Source organism: Dromaius novaehollandiae, chromosome 7, assembly GCF_036370855.1.
Source record: "Dromaius novaehollandiae isolate bDroNov1 chromosome 7, bDroNov1.hap1, whole genome shotgun sequence".
Taxonomy (NCBI): domain Eukaryota; kingdom Metazoa; phylum Chordata; class Aves; order Casuariiformes; family Dromaiidae; genus Dromaius; species Dromaius novaehollandiae.
The window spans coordinates 5,540,185-5,566,534 of NC_088104.1; the positions used below are offsets into that span (position 1 = coordinate 5,540,185).

At 40.0% G+C, this 26,350-nt stretch overlaps 1 protein-coding gene across 3 annotated transcripts in view; it reads right to left on the reverse strand.

The window, feature by feature from the left end:
* ARHGAP15 (Rho GTPase activating protein 15) overlaps positions 1-26,350 on the reverse strand; it is a 336,654-nt gene that overhangs the window by 257,618 nt on the left and 52,686 nt on the right. For all 3 annotated transcript variants that reach the window (XM_026123475.2, XM_026123474.2, XM_026123476.2), the window contains exons 6-7: positions 22,111-22,198; positions 14,986-15,075 (exon numbers count right to left, since the gene is read on the reverse strand). In XM_026123475.2, coding sequence (XP_025979260.1) covers positions 14,986-15,075; positions 22,111-22,198 — 178 coding nt within the window. The remainder of the gene's footprint in view (positions 1-14,985; positions 15,076-22,110; positions 22,199-26,350) is intronic.

Sequence of the window (26,350 nt, forward strand, 5' to 3'; positions counted from 1 at the left end):
TGCACCGACCACTTACCCGAGGCAGTCAATACCGCATTTCCCGGGCCTCCGACACTGCAACTTCTCCCTCCTAATATGACAAAATTAATTCACACAAGCCGGTAACGAGGCTGTTACTACACTAGCAGTGGCCAAAGGTGGCTCAAGTGGAACAGCCCGGCATACTTGAGTGTCGCAGATCAAAGGTCTATTGAACTGAAACAACAAATAGAACCAATTTCCTCAATGGTTTCTGGGTCGCTAAACTCGCCGCGTTACACCCCAGAACGCGCCCTAACGCAACGCGGGCGAGCGACGGCGGGGATCAGCGCAGCGCCCCGCCGGCCGGGGAAGCCGAGCGGCTACCGCAGGTGGCTTCACTCTTCGACACGTTGGTGCACGAGGACCGCCGGGCCTGCGATAGCATCCTTGGCCACGGCCAGCTACGGGGGAGCGGGAGGGAAACGGGTAGCTCACGGCACAAATTGACCAAGCTCCGGCAGGCTGCTGCTCCTGGAGTCGGGCTGATTAACCCGGGCGGCTGCGCCAGCCGAGAAGCAAGAAAACCACCCGTAATCCACCGGGCCGCACCGGCTCTGTCGCTCCGTAGGGTAGGGACATTTAGTGAAGGACTTATTAAAAAAAATAAAAAACAGAACAAAGGAGACCTCAAGAGGAATTCAATGAATTCAAGTGTAGCTCACAGAACTGATTGTTTTCTCTTTTTTGATTGAAAATTTAGGAAAGTAGCAGGGAAGGAAGTGCTCCTCTGAGGTCAAGGAGAACAGGCTATGGAAAAGCAAGGAGATCCTTTCAAGCATGGCTAGGTTTAAACACAGTCATGGCATTGATGGGGGCAGTGTTTAAAGGCAGTGGTGTCAACGGCGCTTTGCCCAGTGGCCAGACCGCGACCACAGCCTCCTGCCCTCGCGCAGCCCGGTGAGCAGCAGCTGACCGGAGCCATGACCGTCCACGAAATACACTTGGTTTAGCCCAAAAGCATAAACTTAGGTATTTAGATGAATCAGAGAAGAAAATGATAAGCTGTTGCTGGTAAGAGAACTACACAGTTTAAGCCTGAGTATGATTCTGGCATGGCTGACCTTCCGGCTTAAGCGCATATGATCCTCGTCTTCTACAGCCAGCTCTGGTCTAACCCTGCCCACAGCCTCCGGCACCCAGGTGTGAACCAGCTCTCAGCCGCACACATAGCAGTGCTGGGGGTCACCGCCGAGCCGGGCCGAGAGACCGAGCTAGCTCCTGCTCGCGCGGCCGCGGGGCTTCTGCAGCACGGCGGCTCGCGCCACAGGCTGGTCTGCAAGGGGCCGGGTGCCACCGATGTCCCCCCGTCTGGGCGGCCAGCATCCCCATGCGTGTCCCTCAGCCGGCGGCTCAGGAGCACAGTGAATCTGCATCACCTGCTACGTTACGGCTCCGGACGTCCGCAGTGAGAACGTTTCAGAGGCCGTGGTGGAGGCCCTGCATGCTGCACGTTTCTGCACCATAACGTCTCCTGCGAGAAACCTGCCTCCAGTGTGCTCCCGGGACAAACCGGACTGCAAACCAGAATATCGCAGTACGTACAGGTAAATTCCCGAGAGGTACCCAAACACTGCACAGCCTTGCAGATGCTCTACATTGATTGCTACACAACTAAGTGTGTTTTCTATTAGCAAACACCTTAAATTACATGGGGGTGCCGGGGAGTTCCCTAGGTACAAACATTAAGCTTTTATTATGTCTCCTCACTCACCACTCCTCAAAAAAAGTCCATCAGTTAAATACTTCAGGAACGATTAAAACACTTTCTTAGCACTGCTCTTATTGGCACCTGTTAATGCACTGACCCCACAGAGCTGCGGCAGTAAATGTCTCCTCTGATTACTTCTGCTACCAATAAGTCACCGTCTCAAAGACAAAGATGACACCATGCAACTTCGCGTACCACAACACTGCCTTAAAACACAAAAGCCAGTATCTAGAGGCATGGAAACAGAACATTTATGTAGACAGGGCAGCGCAAATAATCTATTTAACCTAATCTTTTAATTACAGGAAACATCTCATAGCAAGACATACAAGAGCAATGAAATGACCCAGAGCTAGAAATCAAGATGATGTATTTGTGCATGTGAAAGTAACACCAGCAGAATTCATAAAAGAAAACCTCCTTGGGCATTATTATCTTTCCATCAGGACACACTGTCATCACATTGAAAACAGGAGAAAAACGACTTAAAATATGTTATTAAAACACAAAAATGTAAAACAGAGGGTAAAAGAGAAAGAAAACAAGATTAGAGAAATGTAAGATTAGAGGGGGATGTACAGGTGAAAAGAAATCTCCATTTGAATTAAAAAAAAAAAAAAATAGAGGAGGACCGGGTGGGGGGGATAAACTAAGGATCAGACCCTGCTAGCTTGACACAGTCCAGCACCTACTCTGCAAAAGCTGCAATGATTTCGGCATCGTTATTTACTCAGAAACACACTATTCAGCCAAGAGGGGTGTTCGAATCTGGCCCTGCCTGGGCAGTATGCAAATCTTCTCCCACTCCTCTGCGAGCTTTTCAGGCTGGCTGGCAGAGAGTCCCCTGAAGAGTCCTGGCACTGCCATCTCTGCGGTGGGGAACGAGCATCTTGCAAAGGACCCCCGAGATGGTACTGCCCCCTCAAATCTGCGCGAGTGCAGAAGTGTCGTCTGCAAGGGGGAGAGGGAGGCAGCGCGTGTGCACGAGAGGCAGCAAAAATAATAGCTGCAATTATAAAAGTGTCCTGAAATATCAGGAGATGGAGAAAATAATTGATCCTTTAAAAAAAAAAAAAAAGTACACTCCTTGCTATATATATTTTTTCTCCTTTCACATTTGTGATATTCTGACCCTTTGTTCAGATCCTTTACCTTACTACATCTAAGTTATTACCGAATATCTGAAAAGATTGGCTTCCCTTCCTTTGATCTTCTGCTATTGGATTACATTCTTCCTACTCCCTGTACACAGTTCTTCACTCCCACATTTATTTTCCCCATTTCTTTGTTTACATTCAGTTTTACTATATTCCTTCACACTTTTCTACACTGGTAAAGTTATGTTACGTTCCAACAGACATTACTCTCTCTTATTCCTTACTTTGCACTTTTTCCCAATTAGGCAGAATACTTGTTTCCAGAATGACAAGGAAAAAAGAAAATATATACAATATTGAAAACATGTTCCTCCTCACTCCAACTACTCCCTTTGCTACATCGTGCTGCCATTGTTTTCCAGCAGAACTTGTATTTCCAAACTTGGGAATTCTCATCAGCCTGCCTGACAGAATTTTCCTGCCTTTTCTCAGGTGGTGTGCATTTTTCAAATGCCACTAACATACCACTGCGGAGTTTCCCAGGAGTAACAGCTTGGTTTGAGGGACTCTCATTCAAGAGAAAAAAAAAAAAAAACAAAAAACAAACCATTTGAGGCAGAAGAATCAAAACTGATGATTTACATTCTATAAATCAAACCAAAACTATAACCAATGTATTTCAAAATATTGCTATAATTATTTTCTACAGGCTGATAAATTGCTGGACTTCCCTTCTTGAACACTGGTTGGTGAGTCTGTTAGCACTAAACAAAATGGTTATTTAATTTTAGATTGTGAATATAATTATTAAAAGTGTGATTCCAAACCACTACCAAAAAAAAGGCAAACAAAAAACAAACAAACAAACAAAGAGGGGCATATTTCAGCTCCTTTACCGTGGTTTTGCAGCTCTCTCCAAGGAAGCGGGGGATACAGGCAGTCTTGCCGGGCTAACCCCCGGGCAAGGACAGAGCACAGCCTCAGCAGGGACAAGGCAGGTGACAAGGCTTGAGGCCAGAGCAATTTCCACTTCACCAATTTGGGGCTAAGCAGCATCAAGGCACAGGAAATCTCTCTCAACAGTGATGACACCAGCCTCCAAAACACGCTAAAATGTCAGAGATGTAAAAATGTATTCCCCCCACTTTCCACGGGGTGCTTAAAACAGAATCGCTGTCTTACTCTGAAAGGTGGGCAGTATTTTCTGAGTAAATTGTACTTTCTCTTTATAATCTGTGTACTGTGACACTTCTTCCTCCAGTCACTCCTACGATAAAAGCCAGATGATATAATAAACTGTAAAGAGTCATAATCTAGCATTCAAATTACCGAGAAAGAGCCAGCTCTCGTCTGCGACTCCCGCGTCCACCCCTGCGGGTCTCCGCTTTGGGAGCATGCAATTGGCAGTGCAAAAAGAGAAGCAAAGAAAAGACTCAATCCATTCTACATTGATTTAAATACTCCAGGACATGGTATGAGAACGGGTAGATATCGGTCGTTCTAATCTCTTGCTTCCTTGACACTTGCGTTTTAACTTTACCATGCGTGAAGTATATGCTTGTTCTTGATTTAATTCAAGAGATCTCAGTAAGGACCAGGGTTAAAATAAATAGCCATTTTTCATAGCTTTTGAGCACTGAAAGAGGCTGAAGCACAAGTCTGCTTACTCTGTCTGAGAGTTTGGCATTTGGTGGTAACAGGTTATTTCAGACAGTTCAGGTGAAAAAAATCAAATCATTCACTGAACTATGCAGTATCGATGCAATTCATCTCTGCCCATAACAGATGACACATTTAACAGAATATGTAAAGTATGCCTCCACCTAGTGATGACTATGTACAAATAATAGAAAATAATAATAATTCTCCTGCTTTATAGAGTTGTGGTAATTGGCTCCCTGTTTCATAAATTAAAACATGCACTTGTACAAATGTGCACTTTCCGTCCTGAAAAATTATTCCGAACCTCAATCTGTAAAAGATTACCTGCAAACTCTGACGTAGGGGGCCCCTAATCATGTCCCAAATTTCAATACATCAACATTTTAAACAGCAACATATTTGTAACAGTCATGACTTCAATCAGAAAAACATAGTAAAGGGACATCAAGTCATGTGCTGTGGATTTTAGGTGTTAAAATAGTCTGGTAATGTAAGTTAGATACTCCATTTTTTAAAAAGTGATAAGTTAGCCATATCTCCTCTTTGCAACTTTGTAGGGCAAAGAAATTTTTTTGCTCAGGATGGTTAAAAAAAAAAAAGTTACTGATTGGTGTCCACATTACATTTCCATACAGTATACCAGAAGCTTCTTGGATCACCCTTTTTTCCCATGATGAATCAATTAGGAAAACATTTTTTATTTTGAGAAATATTATATCTCCAAACACTTTTATTCCAGGTTATATGATTTTTTGTCAGCAACTACAAATGTGTGGAATACCTAGGAATTTTTTCACCCTAAATCAGGGAAAAGGTGATGAAATGAAATTAAAAAAAAAATAATAGTTTGATAAAAAATACACCAAAATTCAATCAGTCCAGCCCCTAGACCCAAATTGAAATTTGTAACAACTCCATAATCCATATAAAAAGACTCTATAAATGACATCAGTTGGAGGTACCTCCTTAAAAATCAATAAACTTTGAGGAGGAGGTTACAAAAGCAGGAGTTGATGTGAAAAATGTTCCTCTAGGCTTTCCTTCCTCTTGTACCATCTACCTTAAATGTCTTCTCAGGCTGACTAGGACTATATTACCATTTTAGAAAGCCTCCTCCTTCCACCAGTGGTGAATCACAGTCTAAGAATGACTGTTCTGCTGAAAACAGAGACATTTTCTAAGAGAAAGACCAGGTCACTATTTGCATTTCTCCGATTGCATTCAAATTGCCAGCTACTGTCTATTAAACACATTGACACATCTAAACCCATCCTTTCCCAAAAGTGAGCAGTATAAATCAGTCCCACACAAAAATGTGAATCCCTACCATAGGGTCTGGCATCCCTTTGCACACAAATGCAAGGTGCTGCCTTGCAAAGAGAGGACAGCCAAGGCTCTCCGCACCCAGCCGGCTTTAAATATCTGCCTCCCTCATTAAAGAGGAGCACAAAAATGGAGCGAAGCGACTTAGCCAAGATTTCAAAAAATGTAGTGGCTGAGTACAGAAATGCCAGCACCAAACATGTAAACAAGTCAGATTTGATTATCTCTGAGTGAGTTCATTTAGGATTCATTCTTCTCTTTGTTTTTCGAGAGTTTGATAAATTAAGGGAACGTGTGCAATGTTTGGGCACATATCAAGAGGGTTTTTTTTTTTTTTTTAATATTAACTTAGACTAAGAGGCCTGAAAAAATCACAATTCTTTTAAATTAATTTAGCTGTTTTCACTCAGGAGAACTGCAAAAACCTAAACTCTAAGTACCAAAGAATGAGAAAATACATGCTCCTTCTGCATTTCTGCACTCCCTTCCCGCTCTTGACTGCGAAGGTCTGTGGAAACACCACTTCCCCCATTTTACGGGTGCACAAAATGCAGCATCCAGGCCCCACATCAGAGCACCACGGGCTTTACCGAGGTCACAAAACAGGATATCTGTAACAGTAATTCTCATTATGTTCTTTATCTAGGAACCAACCTGTCCTTACGAAGCTGTTTGCCATTTCGCTATCAGTGCTGCTGGTCAGAAGATAATCACCATTTTAAAAGATAAAACCACTACCACATGCATAATTTAGAGATTACAGGTTTACAACAGCAGTATTCCTTCCCAAATCAGACATTACCTCATTTAGCGACCAGCTAAAATAAGTGCTAATAGGACGAACTGTTCGGCTAGGCCTGGTAGGAACCGCTTTCCGCGGAAAAGCGCTTAAAAACCGCCCCAGTTCCAGCTGTAAAGGAGAAGCTGGAGTGAAAACCCTCCCTTTCGAAGCGCCCGTGATGTGCAGAGCGTCGCGGGGGCCCCATCGGCCCGGGAGGAGGCCTGGCCCGGCGGAGGCGGTCGCGGTGGCCGGAGCAGCCGGGTAGCAGCGCGGTGCTGCCGGCAGAGCCGGCCGGGCCGGCAGCGCTGGCTCGTGCGCTGCCCACGAGATGGCAGCAATATGTTTATGAATAATGCAGCGAGCGGCCGCAGCCCACTGCCATTTCCCGTGCGAGCCACGAAATCTCGGGCTGCGAAACCCCGCCGGGAAGGCGGCCGAAAGGCTGCCGAGAAAGCAGCGGCTTTGCCGCGGCGCTTCCGCGAGGGGCGAGCAGCCCCGGATGGGTTTCGGGTAAGCCAAGGCGGCCGGTGGCCCCACGGTCGCTCTTCTGCCCAGCCCTTATGCTCTCCGGTGCCTCTGTCCCCGACAAAATTATTTCACATGCACATGAAGCATTAGCTGCCGTTACGCTTTATTTTTGTAACACAGAAAATGCCTGTGGCTTGAAATAAATATTTTCTTTCCTGATGGACAAATAACATCTGCAGTTATGAAAGCTGCAGCATAGCTGTCAAAGCTAAGTGATTCACATAATTTCTTAAGCAGCACATGTGTATGAGCATACCCGGGCACTCGCACCTCTCAAAGCCACTCGCACAGCAGCGCTGATGTCCCTCAAAGATGACCTCTTAAAAAAAAAACGTGTTGAGCTATTATTGTAATCTTTTTCGGCAGACAGGCATTTATGTATACACGACGCCAGATTTGGAGTACATGGGTTTTTTAATCAGCCTGGTCTTCAGAGAGAAAACTCCGCCTCGCTTTGCATTTTGATGTCTAGGCTTTCGGGATTTTACCGAAACCCTGGTTGCAGGGTGGTCCTAGGACCTGGGTTCCCCGGATTCGCCTCGCCTGCCGCCTCGCACGCCTGCATCCGGTGGGACAAGCGATGCCTGGGTGATCCGTACCAGCTGCAGGTCCGGCTCGTGGCAGCGAAAGTGCTACCCCTTCAAAAACTACGCTGTACGCCTCTGCAAATACGTCCACCTGCTACCAGGCGAGGAAGAAGAGCTGCCCAGGGGACAACCCTGCTCCCACTTCCCACTGCAGAGCTGAATCCCCCCAAGGTCCTCAGCACTTTGACACAAGAGATTTCAGGGCAGAGAAAGCCAGGGCATAGCCCAAACCATCCGCACGCTTTTGGGGCGAGTGATAGTCCTGCTGCGAGGAGGGGGAAAGGGCTCTGCTGCTTCTGGCACAACCTGGAAGCTGTGGGAGAACGCATCCCTCAACTCTACCATGTCTTTTCACATGTCTTTTTTTTTACACCAATAACAGCTTTCTTCTTCTATATTTTCTATCACCTTTTCTAGATGTCCCTATGCGTTGATCAAGGTGTTATTCTCAATCCCGTGAAGTTTGTTTCCAGTGGGACAGTGACCAGAGAAAAGGAACTGTTTAGCTAAGATGGTATTTAACAAAAAATCAACCAAAGTTTTACTGAAAATTTTGAATCTTCCTTGAAGTAAGCAGTTATGACAAAAAGTTGCATATCAGAAGTGGCCTTCAAAACTTCTGAACAGTAATAACTGTTCAGAAATTTGTTGATTTTTTTTTAAATTAAAAAGAAGTTTGAGTAGCAGAAAACCAAAGAATCTCTACTGTTCTGATTTTGTAGTCATACAAAGCCTCTACTGAAACCAGTGAAAGCCTTACCCCAAAGTAGACGCAAGAACAACAGAAAGCAAGAAAAATATATTAGCAATATATAGTTGCTACAAAATTATCATCTGCTCAACCTGCTGGCTTCATGAGTGAAGTTGCACAGTTGCCTGTTCCTTGAAACTACCTCTTCATTGGGATTGAAGACTCAGTTTCCCAAGCCCTTTAAACATGTTCTCAAAAACAGTTTCTTCCCACCTCGCTCCCTGCTAAAACATTGTCTATTTTCTCATACACTCTATGAAACAAAGGACAAATGGTTTTGTACATATTACCAAAAAAAAAAAAAAAAAAAAAAAAATCACGTCTTCTGTAATACGCCTACATTGTTTCGGTTTCTTTCTCCTGTTCTCATATGAAGGAAATGCAAGGCCTTACAGTTTGTGCGTTCCCGTCGTTAAGCGTGAAGGTAAGATCTGCAGGAACCGCCTGTGCTGCAGGACTACCGAAATGCATACGGGAGGCAGGGGGGAGTGACTTTATTACCTGACATTTCTTAAACCTTAAATCACATTGAGCACTTGTGTGTCTGTGTTTACAAAGCAGCCTGAAATTTATTTCATCCTCTTTTAATACACTTTATCTGGAGCAAGGCGAGTAACATTAGAGCTTCAAAGAGTGAAACAACAGTGACAGAAGGCAAACATGCCTATTTTCCCAGAATTGTTAAAAGCATCGTTATTACTCACCCAGCACTTGAAACAAGACGATGAACCTGGGTCCCCATATCTTACATAAGTGTCCCGGTTATGTACTGTCAACGCAGATAAACTGAGTACCATTAAATCTGCCCTTCTCATACAAAAAAAATTCATTATAACTTTCCCAAGCATCTCCAAATACCTCTCCTCTTTATCAGCTTAAAATCTTGCATTAAAGTCTTCAGAAGGGAATTGACTTCTCAACTTCATGTTTATAATGTGTACTGTGTGCATTTTGTATTTTCTACAGAACTTCATAAGCAAGACTGCTTTTGTTCTTATGCTACGTACCCTCTCCCTTACTTTTTTAATCAACAATAAAACACTGGCATACAGGAATGCGTTGAAAACATAGCTCTAATGCCATTCCTTGCAAAAGATCCCGACTCATTTTTCCTGGTAGAAACACTGCTACCAGAGCGTATTCCAAAAGCAATGATTGCGATCTGAAGCATCTGATACCTTAGAAAATTCAGATTCTCAAAAGAGTAAGGCAATAAACTTGTAAATCATGGTTTTATTTGTAACTTTTGATTTAAAAGAAATTAAGAGCTAATAGGACAATTAATAAATATTAATAAAAGGTCTGTTTTTCAACAGGTGTAAATCAGAAGTTATTCCAAAAAATATCCACACAGTTGCAATATTGTGAAACTAGAATAAGAGCCAGCTTCCAAAATACCAAAATCAGTATAAATTTGTATATAGAAAGTATTCACTATCCACAGCTCTGATACTGCTTTTTGGATGTGGATTTATCAAGTACAGGAAGTATTAACTGGCTTTCAAAAATGAAAAAAAAATAAGAACAAAGGCAGGTAAGTTCAATAAAATAAATGCATTCACAGTTCTTGTCTTACTTCAGTTACGAGATAAAATAGCTGGTACATGGAGACGCCAGGAGTTTGTATGCATCCACCCCCTAGGTTTTACTGAGCATTTTGGCCGTGGCTTACATGATAAGGTCAATAAAAAGACAACGGGAACATATGAAACCCGACACAGAAACCAGTCCACACTGCCCTGTTCAAGAGCTCTCACTCATACCAATAGAAGTTTACTTGCCTGAAACAACCTGAACAACTCTAAGAGGATGATGATTAAGACCATTCTTTGTGCCTACTTTAAGCTAATTATGAGTTTATTATTTAGAGCATCTCTTGCTGATACCATCTAAAAATTGTGTGACGCGGCTATGTCTTTTAATTAAGCAATGATAAATTCAGGTCCCTGGGAAAGAAATTAAATGAGAAACATAGCGGTAACCTCCAGAAGCAGACAAAATGCTATACAGATTTTGGAATAGGAGCAGGTCAGTCTAATCTAGGCCTAATTCAAAGCTAGCGAAGGTTAGTGTATTAACTGCAGGCAAAAGTGCTCAAAATCTAGAGAAAACTTTCTCCGGGCCAGTTCAGAGCACAGCCCAAACTCTGGCTGATCACAAGGACTACCAGAAGCTCTGCATCCATCCAAGTGCAAGCTCTTTCTTAGATTTGCCTCCCCAATGCAGCCTTTCCATTTAAAAACACGCAAAGAAATCCAAATACCTCTGACATTTCCAAAACACTCCACATGGCACTCTCAGGGCTTCCTCCAGAGAGATCGTGAAAAAGAAAATGACCCTCCCATGGCAAAAGGCAGTGACTTAAGCCACTTTTGGGAGGCATCCAGATCCTATAGTGATCCCTCAGTCTTTAGAGCAAAATAACTTGTCATTCAGATTATTCTTTTAAAGCTGGAGAAAATTCAGGGATAAGGGCATTATAATTAGCATCATAAATGTTTTGAAATATATACAGCATACATAAAATTGCTGCAAAATACATTCTTCCTTGTTAGGTGTAGGTATAGTTGTACTTTCAAGTGTCACACTGTTGGAACACCAAGTATCTCATAAGGGGACACAAAAATATATTTACAATTCTTATCTGTGTATGAATGAATAACCCCAAACGGCTGCTGTTTACCAAGATAAAAAACCAGTATCATACTAGAACCGTGGCAAGAGCCAGGGCATCAGGCTCCAGAAATTCTGCACTGGAAACCTGCTGAACTTGGCAAAGGGAGAAAAAAAAAATCACTTAAGAAATAGCAACAAAAAAAGTGTGATAGTTAAATGAATATGATAGTTAACTGAGTGTGCTATTAAGAGAACAAATCTGCTTCACTGATTCACAAGCATGCTGCTGGTGACCTTCCTTCCTTCCCTCCCTCCCCCCGCCACTTTTCATCTCTCTTTTTTTCCCCCCCTTCCTTTTCTTTTTGGAATCATGCAAAAGAAAACTTTCTAAACCTTCCTAAAAAGGAAGTACTCTATGGCCACCAGACTTTGGGCTAACGAAGCTTTTGAATTGTGCAGCTGTAGGTCAGAAGAACGTCTTCCACACTGTCTCAGCAGAATTTGAAATTAGAAAGGGCTGCTTGACTTACAAGCAAGGATGAGTAAAGCAGGGGAGAGAATAAGCTCCAAAGGAAAAGTTTACTAGAAGCAGAAAATATTGAGTACTGAGAAAATCTGTGACCTAATCTAGTTACCAATGCCTCAGCAACCAGACTAGTACTGCCCACAAAGTGGGCATCATGTTATTATTTTCTTCATTTGTAACTCACATCAAAACCCACCTATTCGATATAAAACTGAATTAAATAAAGGAAAGAGGAGAGTGACAGAATGACATAGGCACCGTTTCTGTTCCAGTTGCTGACTGACAACACTGCCATCCCTTAACATGGTTTTATTTAGTTATTACAACCATCTCTCTGTAAATGACACTTAGGATTATTTAAGATTATGTTGTAATCCTTTTAATCCTCAGTGCTTTAAATTTCAGGCTAAACACCAAAGAGCAAACTAGCACTTAGCAGAAATATTTAAAGCATGTGATTTGAACATAAATCTTCTTTTATTCACCACTTCTCTGATGAAGACCTAGTGTATCACGTCATTTAACCAGAGAGAACAAACAGCGCAGTGGCTCACAGCAAACTGCTATGTTTCCCCACATTGTCTGAAGCTGTTTCAAACTAGTTCTTTTTCTCAGTGCTAGCTATATCATCAATAAAATAAACAAAGGAAAACCAAAAGGTTATATTTTATTAAATGTATATATTTTAGGTGGCTGTTAAAGAAAACTTGAAAAAAAACGAAATGTTCAATGAGAACGGAAATAGGTTGCATGCACAAATTTGGTAGTATGTGAGACAGATCAGACTTATCCTGTTAAACAGGGAGTAGCTCAATTAAAATGAATGGAGTAACACTGCTGAAAACCTCATGATCAAGACCAGAAACCCAAATCTTCCTGCCTGAATATCAGTTACTTGCAGTTTCCTCTTTTTATTCCCTGCATCGATCATGCTTCCAATTAATTTTCTTCATGATACTCCTACACTCTATCTTCTTGTTACGATCCGTTAACTGTCATATGCTTAGATTTTAAACTCAAGATTTCCTGCTTTTTCTTCAAACCAAAATCTCAATAGTCATTTTCTATTTCTAATCTATAATTCATGAACTCAAATTGAGCACCGAGGCTAAATCAAACTCCAAATTCTGCATCTAGTTCTGGTACAACACATTAGCAGAAAGAGACCGTTGCTCTGCTTGAATCAGAAAAGACTGTTTTATTATTTAGAAACTAATGAAACAAAACCCCACCAACCATGCCTTGTTGTCATGCTTTGAAGATATAAACGTACTTATTTATGATAATTTCGGAGTTCAGCAGCTAATGTATTTAATCAATAGCAATGCAAAGTGTCTATATTTAGGTTGCAATAGAAAAAAAAAAAAAAAGACACCCACATTCTGTGAACAAGTAGACATACATATTATCAATATTATTCCCATCTGTATACATGAATAAGTAGAGCATCAGAAGTGTTTCCTGAAATAGTCAGTATCCAGGTACAAACTGACCTCCCAGCTTTAGAACTCGTTTTGGAGTCTCTCCAGACTATCTCATAAATCTGTGCGCTCTCTCTATTCCCCTTCCCACTCTATCTCCTCATGTAGCACCAGTCTTCTTGAGACCTTTCCTTTCCCAAAATGTCACCGCTATTGATGCCAAAGCCTTCTCCTCTTTCGCTCTTGCCATCTGGCATCATCTTCTTGTAGCTTTCTGTCTAAACAATGCTCCATCCCTTTTCAAAATGTGTCTTAACATATGTCCTTCCTCCCATGCTTTACTTCTTAATGTCTCTCCCACTCACTTATTGGCTTGATGAAGACACATTTTAATGGGTTCAAACAGTAGTGCATGAGTTTCCTTTCTCACATTATTCTGATTCAGTGGAGTTACACCTCACACTAATAGAAGTGAGAAGAAAATATATTGCAAAGTCTTCATACTACCAGTTTTGGTAAATCAATAACATAGGGTTTCATTTTCTTTACATTGGAAATAAAATAGCTTCAATGAATCATCATGCTAATAAGCATTTCCAAACAGAAAGTTTATCTAATGCAAAATGAGAAATAAACCCTAAAAGCTCAGAAGATCTGTCAATGTGCACAAGAGGTTGAAGGACTGAAGGCTAAGGTTATACTTAATCACTTTCCAAGTGAAAAGGCTGAAGATTGACAGCAAAACCAAAATATTTATTCTAAAAATACCTAGGAAATGACAAAGCTCCAAGTGTTGTTTCAAGACAACCTAAAGGATGTGGGGGGATAGAAGCACAAGTCTCACTGACTTCAAGCCAGGGAATATTTCTAAATATTGCATATGCTTTAAAAATATATCTAGAAAAATAGTCTCCATAAACACCCAGTTGACCCCCACAGATCGCCTCCTTGGTTTGGGGATTTTTTTTGTTTGTTTGTATTTTCACAGCCCCAGACCCAGTCATGGTTTACAACAAACTAGTGGTTCCTCCAGCATGTTCCAGTTGGTGATAATGCAAAAGGACTATCTGATAACTAAAAATACCTGTACTTGGCATATTCCCTTCCACATCTCTCCTCCCTTCACCAGCAAAGGGAAGTTTATATTGTTAAAAATTCTTTATGTTAGGACTCTGTGTAGCAGCTCAAATAATTCATTGGAAATATTATTATGTGGCTTGGTGCAACTTCTAGTGAAACAAAACAAAAAAAGCCTTTCCCACTGATATTCGTGGGCGCTGGGTTACGTCCAAAGATTAAAAATGTTGCAACAAACATTTTTAGCTCCTAGATGCTGGAATGTTAACCCTGAAATAATGCTTTCCTCATCCTTTCATCCTTCAAGGCCTTGATCCTCCCATTCGATACAATGGAATTGGCATGAAATAACATTATTATCCATCAACAAAGAACAGACATACGAGAAATACACATCCTTCTGTTTTTGGCCCTGACAGAGGTGGACTCTTACAGTCCTCCACTTCCAGAAATGAACCTAGGTCATCACCATCTGAGCACCCTTAACAGCAATAAAAATAAACAGAGTAACCGCACTACGCTGGAGCAATGCTTGTATAAGCATTTTGAAGAATTTGTGTTTGTGGAAGTTCCTTAGGTCAAGATTCTAGGCCTGAACCCAAAGCAATTACCTACTAAGTTTTAAAAACAAATTGAATATAGAACATTAATCAATAAATCAACAGGTTCTCAAGTGTTTAAGGAGATTCAGTCACCAGAAATCCTTCCCTTGGAAAAATAGTAAACCGATGCTTGATAAAATGTTACACTCCTATACTGGTAAGAAAAATGCTGTATTAAAGTGGCCCGTAGTTTTTAAAATATCCAAAGAAGGAAATAAAACCTACCTTTCAGCTTAAGAGACCATATACTCAAATGAGCAGTGGAACGCGTGCATTGCCTCTTACCTGAAAGACATTCTTTCTGCTGGATTTCTCTGTGGTCCACTCAATGCGAGCACCGCACAAATCCACACACTCAGGTTTATATCCTGGTTTCTGGAAGGAAAATAACAACTATGAATAAGTCCTGACTTTTCAGAAAAGGGGACAGTTATCAGATAAAGATCAAAACAGATCAAGTGACACAATATTGTAGCGCTGCTGCTAGTACTACTTTAACAGAGTTCATTAATCCCTCTCAGTATTATATAACCACTTCAGAGATGTGTTAATTTAGGAGTAAGGTTCTTATATTGGATGCATAATATTAAATATAACTAGACTGCTTAAAAACAGTCTGATATATCACACACATACAATAGATCAAAACACAAATGCATACACATCAAGTGGATTTTTTAATTGCTTACTTTGCAAAACATCTTGAAAAGCCATTGTGTTTAAAGTTTTGTGGTTTATCCACCTATGATTTTAAACTGATGCAGGTGGAAAGGACAAAAAACAGACAAGAGCATGCATTATCCCTCTGAGAGGGACCATCTTCTTTCTCCAAACAAACTATCATTTCCAGCTCCTAAAAACAGCTTTGAGGACATGTGTGATGCCCAGAGAGAGCTCATGCCTGTAGCCTAGCTCTACGCTCCCAAGTTCGCTCCTTCAGCGACATCAGTCTACGACGGACAATCTCGCATCCCCAAATGTGGCTCTGCCTCCCCAGCTACTCCGTACGGATGCAAATAATACTAGCAGCAGATCTGCTGGCCAGTATCATTTATGTTGCTGGGAGTTGGTTTAAAGCAAAATGATCCTCATTTGCCATATAAACTGCTCCTCCGGGGACTTCGCCTGTGCAGCAGTTCTGGCAAAGCCTTTCTAGTTTAGACTAGCCTTTATAGATTAGGTTACTGTACATCCCAGACAACAAGGAAACCACTGCTGCTAACGATATATAGCATTAATAAGTCCCTTTTGGGTAAGATATGGAGTAACATCCACATAATGTAATTAATCAAGCTTGATGCATCTTTTTTGCTCTATTGTTCTTAAGCCGTTTTACCTTAAAAAATGACACTGGTGATAAAGAAAACAGACTTAATAGCAGAAGTTACGGTGGCCAGGCCAGCATCAACCACATAATCAGCTTTCCAAAGATTGCTCACTGAATTTCTCTGATGTTGTTACTAAAGGCTAAAAAAATGTGTGTTCTCCAGGGTGCTTTTGAGATGGGCAGAAAAGGATCTATTTAGGTTAAAAGAAGCAGAGTAAAAAATCCTGGTCAAGTAATTTGCAGCCATAGTTTCTGGCATTTTTTAGCCCTGGAGTTGTAATTATATTCTTTATTTGCCAAACCATAAAACCACCATGGTCCAGCTCCTCTAAAACTGACAGCTCTGTGTGCCTTTGTTCCCTTTTTATTTTTTAATAGAAAAAATATGTTATTCAAAACAGAAGGATGTTCTTGTGGCTAAACCACTAGAAGAGCAGGGTTTAGGGTTTTTTTCTTTTCCAGCTCTGCCTTAGACTTCCTGTCTGGCCTCTGACAAGAAGCATAACCTTCCTAAATTTTAATAACAAAGCAAAACTGCATTATTGATACTCAATTTTACAAGGACGTCGTGAAGTTGAATCAGTTAATATTTGTAAAGCAAAAGTGATCAAGTAAAAATAGTCATGATTAAAAAAACAAATACTGAACTAGAAAAAAAAAATTCAACTTTCAATACCCCGGTACTACGAGTCTTTTAAAAAAATAGGGATATCGTGTATCCTTTGACCGGATTGCTCTCCCTGGCTAGGAGATGGACTCGGGAAGCTTCATCCCCACGACTCCATGAAATGCCTGCTCTGCACCACGCAGCATAGGCAGTCGTATAACCTATGGTGCACCCAACCTTTTCAAACGGGGTCAGCCTGCTTTCTTTGAAAAAGAGCCCAAAACGATAGGCTGAGCCTGAAAATACTTTAACAAAGGGCAACATTATTCAGTCAATAAAAGGAATCAAGAAATCTTGGAAAACATAATGAGATGAAAACAGGTCGAAACCTAGACAAAGAATTGGGAAATGGTTCTTGACAGTGAGGAAAATTTTCTGTAGCCCAGTATCCTTCAGGAAAGCTGTTGTGGCATTTTAAGCTGAAGTGCAAAAAACAACAGAGGATGCAGAGAACTTTTGCAAGAAGATGGAATAGGGATGCCTTTAATGCCTAGTAGTCTACAAAAATGCATGTAACAAAGGACTTGGACTCCTCTGGCACTCGGTGTATGTGCAGTTGGTTTAGTTTTTCTTGTTGTTGCAACCTGAGGTTTGTTTCCCACTCCAGGCTTATATGAAGCAGAAGAAAAGGAGCGGTACACGCCACTCTCCCACTCCAGAAAGGATGGGATGCATATTCAGGGCATCGGAAAGACAAGCAGACACGCAGCTCTGCAAGAGCCCCGGCTCCTCCACCACAGAGCGCTCCGAGCAATGGGCACAAATGGCCCCTGTTTAAGCCTGCACGAACACTACTGAAGACGCCTAGAAATTCATCGTGGCCTAAACATTGTGCTGTTAGGTCGAGCTTGCTTTCCAGCGTAGGCATCACCCAGGGACGCCGCAATGCGGTAAGCAGAGGTTAACGCGAAAGCCGGCACACTTCAAGTCCTTGCTTTGTGTTTTTCAGTCAGAGCAATTATGTTATATCAGCGTTGTTGGAGGGGGTTATGCTGCAAATTGGTACAAGTGTCTGTTACAATGAAATCTTCCTAAACATGAATATGGATTTCAGAGGCACTTTCACTCACTAAATTACTTTGCAGATCGGCTAATAACCTGAGGTTAAAATAACCTCTGTTGAATAAACTATCTTAGACAATAAACAGATCGGTTTTTCATGGTCAAAAGGACCAGTGATGATAGAATTTAACTCTGGCAAGTAATAATAGAGCTGTGATCACTCTAGATCACAGTGTCCTTAATTAAAAAAAAAGTTATATTCTTATGAAGGCTAAAAAAAAGTAACAAAAGCATGACTACAAGTGATCAAACAGCAGCAACAGATACCAATTTAGCTATGTGGAATGCAAACTTGGATTTTCAGCAATATTTGTAGACAAGCAAGTTTTCTGAACCTCTCCGACCTGTGCTTCCAACAGTCATGCTCTCATAATTATTGCTGCTAATCATACCAGATATCGTCACTACCTTCATCAGAAAAGCTATGGATCCCAGTTTTCCCCATCTGCATCAATAGGAAAGCTGTTATTATAGTGATTCTTACATCTACAACTGTACAAAGGAATAACAAAAACTCCTTTTAGATATTGCCAGTTCTATGAGTTAGAATATTATTAAAGATTTTGGTAAATATAATTGTAAATCACCTCTAAATGTTATCCTACCATCAGGAAAAGAGGGATGGTTAGAATGTGCTTTCATTTCCCTCTCCCCTGTTGCCTTTGCTGTGAAGTATCATTCCTCTTATAATGATGCTTTCTTATTTTAAATTTTCACTTCATGTACAGTACTTAACAATTAATAATTAATGAATTAATATATTTACAATACAAAGGTATGTTAATCTTTTTGTTAAGTCACATCATTTTCCTGCTATAAATAAAAATGCTTTGTTATAATTCGTACTATAGCGAATGAACATTGACTTTATTGCATTATTTAATTAATGGTTGAGTTCTTCTTTTTCTGAAGTAAACTATAGTTGAATAATATCAGTAAACAAATGATTTTTAATGAAGTCTTTTATATTATTTCTTTTCCATTGTCAAAATTATATCTGGGTAAATGGTTTACAAAGGAGACAAACATTGCATTTGCTGTATCAGATGAGATCAACATGCCAGCTTAGCTTTTTCTGATGTGTGAAATTTGGGTTTAGGAAATTGGGTTATGACATTGTTAGTACTGATATTCCCGTTTTTCCAAGTTTTACCTCATTTATTTATTTAATCATCCTATAATTTGTCTACAATAGACAGAAATTTAACCTCAACTATTCTTCTCTCCTAGTGAACTTTGAGTTCACAGCCTCAATACTCAGACCTAGCAGGGAACAAAACAGAAAAAAAAAAAAAACACCTTTTATTTTAATCAAACAAAAAGCTGGATTAATGTATGCCTGTCTTCTTCCTAACACTAAACTCCACATGCAGCCAGAGGATGGGAACTTGGTGTCTGGTCAGAGAGAGGAAATTCTCACTAAAATATGCAGGTGCCAGAACTGGGACAACAAGAAAGGGCAGGAAAGGGGGGTGGATGAGGCCAGAAAGATTACAGGATGTGGTATCGCAGTTCCAGCAAGTTTGTATACTGTCTCACTAAATTTAGCTTTTTAAAATAAAAAAGAAAATACAGCTATAAGGCAAGTGCATATTATCTCATCAGTGTGAATACCTGTGATGGAGAGAATCGTCAGGGAGAGGGACTGACTGAACAGAAGATCATTTCTGATAACACATGTTATTTTTCGAGTTAAATAGATTCAGTTCTGGGCCAGAGTCCCATTCTCTAGGCAGGTCTACTTTAACCACCCACAGAACTGAACCAAAATCCTTAATCTGTTAATGGGGTTTTAACCATGTGAAGCAGACTCAGACCAAAATCGAGCACCCTGTGTGTTGAATTTACGCTGGTCCATGTCTCCTGGGATTTGGGCTAGGCCTTGCAAGGAGAGAGGAGAAGACACAGCAGCCAAAGGAAGACGCGCAGTGCACATGGGTAGCCCTCGATTAGCAGAGAAGTCTGCCACCCAGACCCCAGTTACAGCAGCAAAGACCTTATACTTTTCCAAAACCAGTCAAGATCAGTCAGTGATGATGCCTGAACTTTTCATTAATGCCAGCTTACTTTAAGTAGACCATGCAGTAAGGATGGCAGGACCAAAAGAGAAAAAAAAGACAAGGGCACAGGGCACTGTCATCTTCTAGCCTGTGAATGATACCTAGGTCCACTGGAAATCTAGCTGTTCATTCCCAAATTTTATTTTGCTACAGAAGTCCCAAGAAGAAATATGGCATTCACCTCAAAATGCATTTCTGTAATATGTCCTGAAAAGTGAAAATAATAAATAAAACCAAAAATCTTTGGCACCCGAAAACAATTTCTTTTCCAGCTTGCTAACTTTTCCTTCCACTAATGAATCACCACCAAATTCAATTTCAAAATCCACAGAAGTCATGAAATGCAAGATTAGTAGATGAACTTTCCTGGCGGAGCTTTGAATAGCTCACAAAATTCCAGATATGACATTCCCCTGTCCTGCGCCAAATCAGATCTATAAACGAAGCTGATGCCTGTACCCAGATCAACAGGCTGCTTGGCATCTAACTTTGACCAAAATTCAAAGCAGCAAGGGGCCTAAATACATTTATGGCTCTGACACTGACGGCCCGACTCTGCAAGGCACAAGGTGCCACTAGAGCAGGGCTGAGCATCCCCCGATGCTCAGCTGCCCTTTGACCCGTGCGTATCATCATTTGATGATAATTTTTCATGCATACACCTTTATCTTAGGTTCTTTATTTTTATAAGCTTTTTTAAAAGAAGAGAATATAGTTATTTTAAAAATGTCCTCTCGACAGCTTCCAACTTGTGCTGCCCAGAGGAACAATTTCTTGTGTTTGCTACTTCTGTGCGACTCTCAAACATGATAAGAATTGGTTTCCAAAACACATTGATTTTGTGGCAGCAACACCCGTCGAGCAGGTAGAAGTATAAGAGAGCCAGTAAGTTATAAGAATAGGATATGTTTTAATAAATGGCCTTAGGTCCAGACAAGACTTTTTTTTTTTTTTTTAATAACACTTCACTGAATTTTAAGGAAAACGGATGATTCCAAGAACATATTAACTCATGCTATACAGTTTCCTTCGCTTCAGATATACAACATTATACAACCAGATTTCATCCTTTATTTTTGTTTCATCCTTTTCTTATTATTTTTATTTTTACAACAAGCTTAACCTTATTATGGAAAAAAAAGGGTATGAGAAGGTACTCTTTAAACTAAGTTTATGGTCAACTGTATTGGTAGATCAAGAACATAGGACTAAAAAGGATTTTTATCACCTGCCACATACAAATTAGCTTATTGCTTGTGACTCCCGCCAAAGAGAGCACCTTTGTGGCCACCCATCATGTCAATGTAGTATGGCAGGTTTGATCAGGCCTTGAAAACCTTTCACAATAGGGTATTGTCAAATCTGTCCCTTCGCTGCCCACAATGTCACACATTTACTGAATCCCCCTTTTGTTGCCCACATGAAGGTTTCTAGGCTCAAACTCTACGGTAACTAGCACTGAAGGGATACGTGCCATTACTGCTTGTGCAACGGAGCTGTCACATCTCTGAAGACTAAGATCAGTGGCCTTTCCTTGGGGCACAATAAAAAGGTACTGCAAATTTCACTTTGTAGTAACTACAGGCCACAGAAATTGCATTAGCTGCATTAGATGGAGTCGTGGAAATATTCAGGAAGGTTAGCTGGATATGGTAGATGTCACATTTATACTACGATAAAAAATCACTTTACTAACTTATAGTGTTTGCAGCTTTGGTAGCACCCTATATTAAGGTGCCATTTATAAATAGTTTATTATTATTTATTAATGTATAAGCCACTTTATAGGATGGCGGATAACAACTTAAATTCATGTATTAAAGATGCACATACATGGTTTAATACAATTTACGTCTCACAATATCCTTTGCAACAGATTCTCATCGCATCATCTGTTAAGCATTTATTACTAATGCATTTTATAACATACTTTATAATACATTATTTGAGGAAGTAGCTGCATTTAGTGATCATTTTCATAAATAAGAATAAAGCATTTATAAACGGCACCTTAATTTAAAGTGTTACCTTCACATTACTGGACAGTCACTCACCATTTGTCTCACTTCGCAATTATCCTCAAAATGCACCTCTTAATAAAGGACATGCTAAGTCCCATTTCTTCCCATACTCTACATCTGATTAAAAGTTTATCAAGGCATTTTCCTACAACTGCTCTCAAATCTTGGAAGGTTGTCAGCTCAGTCTGAATTCTTTGTACATAAGCTCCCAGCTTTTTCTACTATAATAACAATTCTGAAACAGCTGAGATTAAAAGATGCTTAATTGCCTACCAGATTGGCCAGCGCGGGCTGTTTGGATTCTTTGTAGAATTCCATTTTCCGAGCAGTAAGAACAATCCAAGACGTGGACCAGTTTTTCCTAAAAATAATAAAACAAACAAAAAAAGATTAACAAGGCACGCAATCAGGAAGTGAAAGAGGCTCCATGTGTACAATGTGTTTTCCAATCCTTCACGTCAGAAATGAAAATGCTCCAAACTCAAACTCAGTGTCAGCAATGCATTTCAACAGAGCACTCCCAGCTATAAATAGTCTGGTGTCATTTTAGTAACCAGTTTTAAGGAACCAAGATGGAAAATACAAAGATGACAAAACTTCAATTTGACTACATGGAGCTCTGTACAGGATCTATGCTGAAAGTGCCCAAATACTTTCTCCCAGTCCCTAAATTAAAATATACAGGAGACAAAAAAAGATAATAAAACTATTTCAGAGAGATTTCAGCAATCACAAAACATCAGGAGCTCAGCGTACAACCCTAAAGAGCTGAAGAACTGCAGGGGCCAGGGTGAAGAAACCAAAATACACATGAATATGTGAGCCAGTGTGTCCCTACACAGAGAAGCATATTATATAAATTATATATATTAATACTTCTATAATGCTGTGTTTGAAACCACCACATAATCATAAACAAATGGAGATAGACAGAAAAAAATATGTTTCTGGATAAAAGTCAGACACAGCGGGACCAGGGAGATCTGTTATAAACCCTTTTTCTCTACCTCCCGTTTTCCTTATTCCTTCTGAGTTCTCCCTATATAAGTATTCCTAAGTAACTCAAATGTACTCACTTTTTATTCTAAGAAAACCTGGTTTTGCCTAGTTTAAAAGCCTGTCTTTGGGATGCTCACTTCTAGATCCACCTCAAAGCTCTGCTGCACTCAGTATCCCATCATGCTACACATCGGGCATAATAATAGGCACTATTACTATTAATGACCTTCCTATTTAATACGTTCGAGTCATTAGCCAAAGGAGTAGAACTAATATTATAGATGAAGCTCTAACGCCACTGACATTAGCAGAGAAACGTGCATTCATTTTAGTGTGGCCAGGATTTGACCCAAGGTGAAGTGATGATCGTCCTCAAAACATGGGCAACTCATGGTAAAACCAAATAGGTGAAAACAACTCTACGAGTGAGATGAATACATTTGAAGAAAATAGGACTGCATTTTTAATTTCACGTTAATGGAGAAAAAGAGAGGTAAAAAGAATGAGAAAGACAAACAGTAGAATTTTAGAAAAGTATCTGACCATCACTGCAAATATTTCCCACAGAAGGCGAATGATTGTAAGTCGCTGAAAATTTCAGCTAAATTTATTACAATTGTAAAGCCGTATCCTTAGCTAACGTGAATGATGGTCATAACCACAGATTGTGCATGTCAGTGTGAAAAACAGTCCCATCACCTTATTTAATTATTCCTTACAGTATTCTTAGGAGATGCACACTGTAGCTAATGATCATCATCAAGGTAGTGAATACAAGTTTTTTATTGGTAAGTAATAATTTTCACTTCTTTCCTTTCCTTTTCCTCCCTCCTCCAAAAAAAGCTCTTAAACAGATTTTCCTATGGGTTGGGTATCCTAGGTAAGTATGGTTTACTAAAGGCATACATTAAAATCCTTAGGACACAGCTTAGGCTCAGTACCCAACTTACAAGGGATGGTTGACATTTGCTATGGAGAGGAAAACTGCTATGCCATTGCCTCTTCTGCTAGACAGAGTCATGCTTGCTCCAGCTATTTGTGGGGTGGGTCCTGTTAGCTGAGAAATAAAAAACAGCAACCATACTTTGAGGTCCAGACCTACGTGCAGTGTTCTAAAAAGCTTTAAATGTCAGATCAAACTAACCGGGGAGTTTGCCTTAAGGTGGAAGCTTTTGAAACGAACTTGGACCCCATTCAAGAAAACTCGGTCACATTCGTGATTTTGAAATGAAGATTCAACAAGAACTCAATAGTCAAAATATTTAATATCAGGAAAGATTATGTTTTATCTGAGTTTCATTTGAGTTTTATGGTTCATCTACACCTAAAACTAAAGGGAACGGAGGAACTGAATAAATAATTTAGTCCAGAAACATTAAAAACTTAATTTTGTACAAGTTCTAGGTGAAGATATAATCTTGGTGCTTTCATATGCACAGCTAGCTGATAACCACTGTTTCTCTGAGTCCCAATTTTAAACTATCAGTGTTCAGAAACACCACGATGGCAGTGATCTGCCATGCTGCGATATTTTAATTTATGAACCAGAACAACTCACGAATTTCTATCAGAACACATTTTTCACCATTTTCTGTAAATTTCTTAGTAAGAACATTACAAATACGATGATTTTTAAATATTCAAGATTCAATACACAATAGTTGAGTGACCAAACGGCAAGAGTCAGAATTAGCGAATGTTCATTCTTTTGCAGGGAGGGGACAATGTTTTGACTCAATCAGGTATAAGAAAACTTGTTTTTTTTTGCAGGAAACTGTATAGGAACTGCAGAAGTTTTGAGTACATGACTGAATTTCACTACAATACCTGAACAAAGTTTTTTTTTATTATTTTCCCTAAATTCAAATTCTCTCATCCTTTTACACTACAATTGTTTCATAAAAATACTGTTATTTTAAATCAAAATTTGATTGCTTTTATGAACTAAAAATAAAAGATATATGAACTAGACAACCTTTTTGTCAGATTATCCATAAAGTTGTCGGTCAGACTTCAAAGAAATAAAAAATGCTTTAATGTGTATTAATCTCTGTACAGATGGGCCTTCATCATACTTCACTGGACACATACAATGAGCTAAGGTTTTCAACCACTTCAGAAAAGTCCGTTTAGCAATATTTCTGGGTTTTGCCATATGGCTACCAACATTATTCAAAAAAATCACTGCCAGTCAATGAGCAGCAAGCTTAGGTAAATAAAGGGAGAAGTTATACAGTGCATGCAGAGTGGATAAATCACCACTGCCCATATTTTGTTGGTATAAAGACAAATAAATGTCAGTATGCAGCAAATACCCAGCTAGAATTAGCAAGTCTATTGCACAAATTCTTCTAGAGAAGAAATGTTAAAACTATTCTTGAAACATACTGTCAGAAAGCCACTAAAATCTGACATTTGCAGATTGCAAAATGAAGGAATATAGTCAACACTTCAACCTTAGAGTTACTAATGTATTTGCATTCTACCAAATGAACACCTGATGGCAGCACACTATAACATCAATGGTGCTCACAATTTCTGAGGCTATTTAAAAATATATAATATGATTTAGACCTATTTAAACACATAAATGAAAAATACCTTGTTTATATGTCAGTAATATTCTGACTTTATGATTAGGAGGTAAACATTTTAGGTATTTCCATTATGAAAATTGCAAATTAATGTCGTTCAAAAGCCTAGTCTCTATCCATAGACAACCTCTGTTTAGACAATGCTAAAGCTAGAAAACTAAAATACAACTGCAATATGCTCTCTTTTCAACCGATATATCAGCGTGCTTTTGTATTTATTTCATCTAAGTAACCTGAAACCTGGAGGCCCACTCAACTTACCACTAATACATGCATAGCACCTAAATGAAAAAACAAATGCTTCCAAGCAATGCTTGCTAGGAAACTGGTTCCTCAAACTATAATCTGGCCTCAGGGATTTGTGTGCTTACCTACAGATTGGGCTATGCTAGTGCTGTACGTCAAGCCGCAGATAAAATAAAAGTAAATAAAACTTTCATTTCTGAAACAGCAGTTTATCCTGAAGAGGAACTTTTAAGCCATTGAAGGTTCCTGGTCGGTTTCTCACTTAAATCACAGCTCAACCACCATTTCTAGGATCCCTATGCTTTAGCACTATACACAACATATAAGAGCCTAGAACACAGATCTTTTCTCCAGGCAGAAAATCTAATATATCACATTATTCTCTGATATACAGTACTGGTCACATCACTGCTACTGCTTTACAGACACCTAATAGGCAGCAGACTGTAGTGAATCCTTCCAAAAAAGTCAGAGTTAAGATTCACATTAGTTTCAACAGAGACAGAACCAAATGAGTAAGTGCTGGCTGCTTTCGATAATCTTGCCTATCCGTCCTTGTGGCATCACCATGTGTGAGGTCCTACATCTTATCCCTGACCCCTCACGCTCACTCAGCACCTAAAATCTGCTCACTTAAAAATATATTTTTGGTTTACCTGGTGCCTTCATGCTAG